Genomic DNA, 2,500 nt, shown 5'->3' with positions numbered 1-2,500 from the left:
ATACAGAAGTAACAATAGCATACCACCAAACCTTTACAGCGACTCCCCCTTATTATAATCCATCATAGATTAAATGAAGTAAATATAAGAAATCTAATGTTATGATGATGATGATAATTATATTATCATTAGTACTATCATCATTATTATTATCATTAGTATCATTCTTATGGTCCTTATTATGATCATTATCATGGTCCTTATTGATATCATTATCAGCATCATCATTCTTATTACTATAACGATAAGGATAATACTAGCAAATACGATACAATATCAGTAAGGATAATAGCAAGAAATAGAGAAAAGGGATACGCGGCTATAGCAATCACAACAGCAATAACCCCGCAAAGAAACAGAAGCAAAAAGCAAAGCCACCGCACCAGAGCGTCGCCAGCGCGTACGGGGTCCAGCACCAAATGAAAGCCATGACGATGATGAAAGTCATGCGCAGAGTCCTGGTCCTTGCACGCTCTATGTTGGACATGTTGCTCCGTCGAAGTTGCAAGCGGCCGTGGTACCTCTCCTCACGTGTGTAGTCGTCTGTTGCAGGAGAGAAAAAGGCGTTGGTTTTATCCGTGTTAGGGTTGGGGTGGGGGGGGGGGGGGGGGGGGGGGGGGGGGGGGGGAGGGGGGGGGGGGGGGGGGGGGGGGGTTGGGGTCGGGAGGGGGGAGTTGGGGTTGGGAGGGGGGAGAGTTTTGGAGGAGGTGGGGGGGGGGGGTCGGTGTAACGGAGAGAGTATATGTCTACACACATACATGTGTGTGTGTGTGTGTCTTTCTGTCGCTTTCTAGTATGTTTTAGTATATGTGTGTGAGAGTATATTCGTTCTCTCTCTCTCTCACTCTCACTCTCACTCTCTCTCACTCTCACTCTCTCTCACTCTCCACCCCCCCCCCTCTCTCTCTGTCTCTCTCACTCACCCCCCCCTGACCCCCCCTCTCTCCCTCCTCCCCCACTCACCTTCCCTCGTCTCCTCCCAGAGCTCTCACCCCCTCTCCTACACCTCCCCCCCTCTCTCTCTCACTTTCTCTCACTCATCCCCCTCTCTCTCTCTCACTCACTCCCCTCTCTATCACTCTCTCACTTCCCCCATCCCCCGTCCCCCGACCTCCTCCCCCCTCTCTCTCTCTCTCTCTCTCTCTCTCTCACTCTCTCACACTCCCTCCTCCTCTCTCTCTCTCCTCTCTCTCACCCCCCCTCGTCTCCTCTCTCTCTCTCCTCCCCCTCTCTCTCGCTCTCACTCTTTCTCTCCCTCCCCCCTCTTTCTCTCTTTCTCTCTCTCTCTCTCTCGTACAGCTTCCATCTCTCTCTCCTGGTGAGCTCCCTCCTAATTCCCCCCCCTCTCATTCACTCCATCACCTACCTCGTCTCTCTCTCTCTCACCAGCTCTCTCTCTCCTACCTCAGCTCTCTCTCTCTCTCTCTCTGTTCTCGTCTTCTCTCTCTCCGGCTTCCGGTCTGCTTTCGCTCTCAAACTCTCTCTCTCCTCAGCTCCGCTCTCTCCATCTCTCTCTCTCATCTCTCTCTCCTCCTCGTCTCACCATCATCTCTCTCTCTCTCTCTCTCTACTTCTATATATCCATCTATCGATCTAACTAGTTGCCTCTCCTCTACCGCCTGCTCTTCCCAGATGTCTTGCTTGTCTTGCTGTGTTTTCGCGAGTAAATTCAATGAATGGAAGACAAAAGCACAGCCACAAATAACCCCAACACAAAGGAAAGGGCAGGGGTGTCCTTTACAGACAATAAAATTTTTTTTTTCTTTCTTTCTTTCTTCTGATTCTCTCTCTCTCCTTCTTTCTGTCTTTCTCTCTCTTTCTTTCTTTTTCTTTCTCTCTCTCTTTCTCTCTCTTACCTCTCTCTCTCTCCGTGTCTCTCTCGGCCTCTCTTTCTTTCTTTCTCTCTCTCTGTCTCTCTAAATAATAATTCATATATGAATAAATAAATATACAGATAGACAGGTAGATAGACATACAAATAAACAAACAAAAAGATAAATAGATAACTTGGAATAGATTTTCTTTTCTTTCTCCGAAAAAAGAAGAAGACAAGGAATGATAATGATCGATGATGAAGGTAATAACGATAATGAAGATAATAACGATAATGAAGATAATATCGATAATGAAGAAAAGGGAAATTAAAAGAGGCGGAGATGGGAACGAGAGAAATAGAAATTATGCGAAAAATCGAAAGTGAAAAAAGGGAAGAAATTTAAGATAGTAGACGATAGCGGAAAGGGAGAAGTATGAGAGTGGTGAAAGGGAGAATGAGGGGAAAGGAGGAAATATATGATACACGGAAGCGGAGAGGGAGGGCGAAAGTTTGTTGGGGAAAAGGGACGAACTATCATCTAGACTAAAGAGAAACAGAGGGAAAGATGTGATAACTGAAAGGGACTAGGAGTAAATATACGAAAGGTAAAAAGGAGAAAGGGGAAATATAAAAACAAACGAATATGAGAAAATAAGAGAAATGAAAAAAAGAAAGAAAAGAAAA

The 2,500-nt window shown here is 45.8% G+C and overlaps 1 protein-coding gene across 1 annotated transcript in view; it reads right to left on the bottom strand.

Moving 5' to 3' along the window:
* LOC122260160 (adipokinetic hormone/corazonin-related peptide receptor variant I) overlaps positions 1 to 2,500 on the bottom strand; it is an 88,570-nt gene that overhangs the window by 28,335 nt on the left and 57,735 nt on the right. The window contains 1 exon segment of the mRNA XM_043027299.2: positions 384 to 543. Within this exon segment, the coding sequence (XP_042883233.2) occupies positions 384 to 543 (160 nt within the window).

This window comes from Penaeus japonicus, unplaced genomic scaffold, assembly GCF_977035675.1.
Source record: "Penaeus japonicus unplaced genomic scaffold, GWHDUDI00000001_assembly GWHDUDI00000012, whole genome shotgun sequence".
Lineage (NCBI taxonomy): Eukaryota > Metazoa > Arthropoda > Malacostraca > Decapoda > Penaeidae > Penaeus > Penaeus japonicus.
Note: the sequence above shows the minus strand (reverse complement) of the source record. Positions and strands in the feature narration are given on the sequence as shown.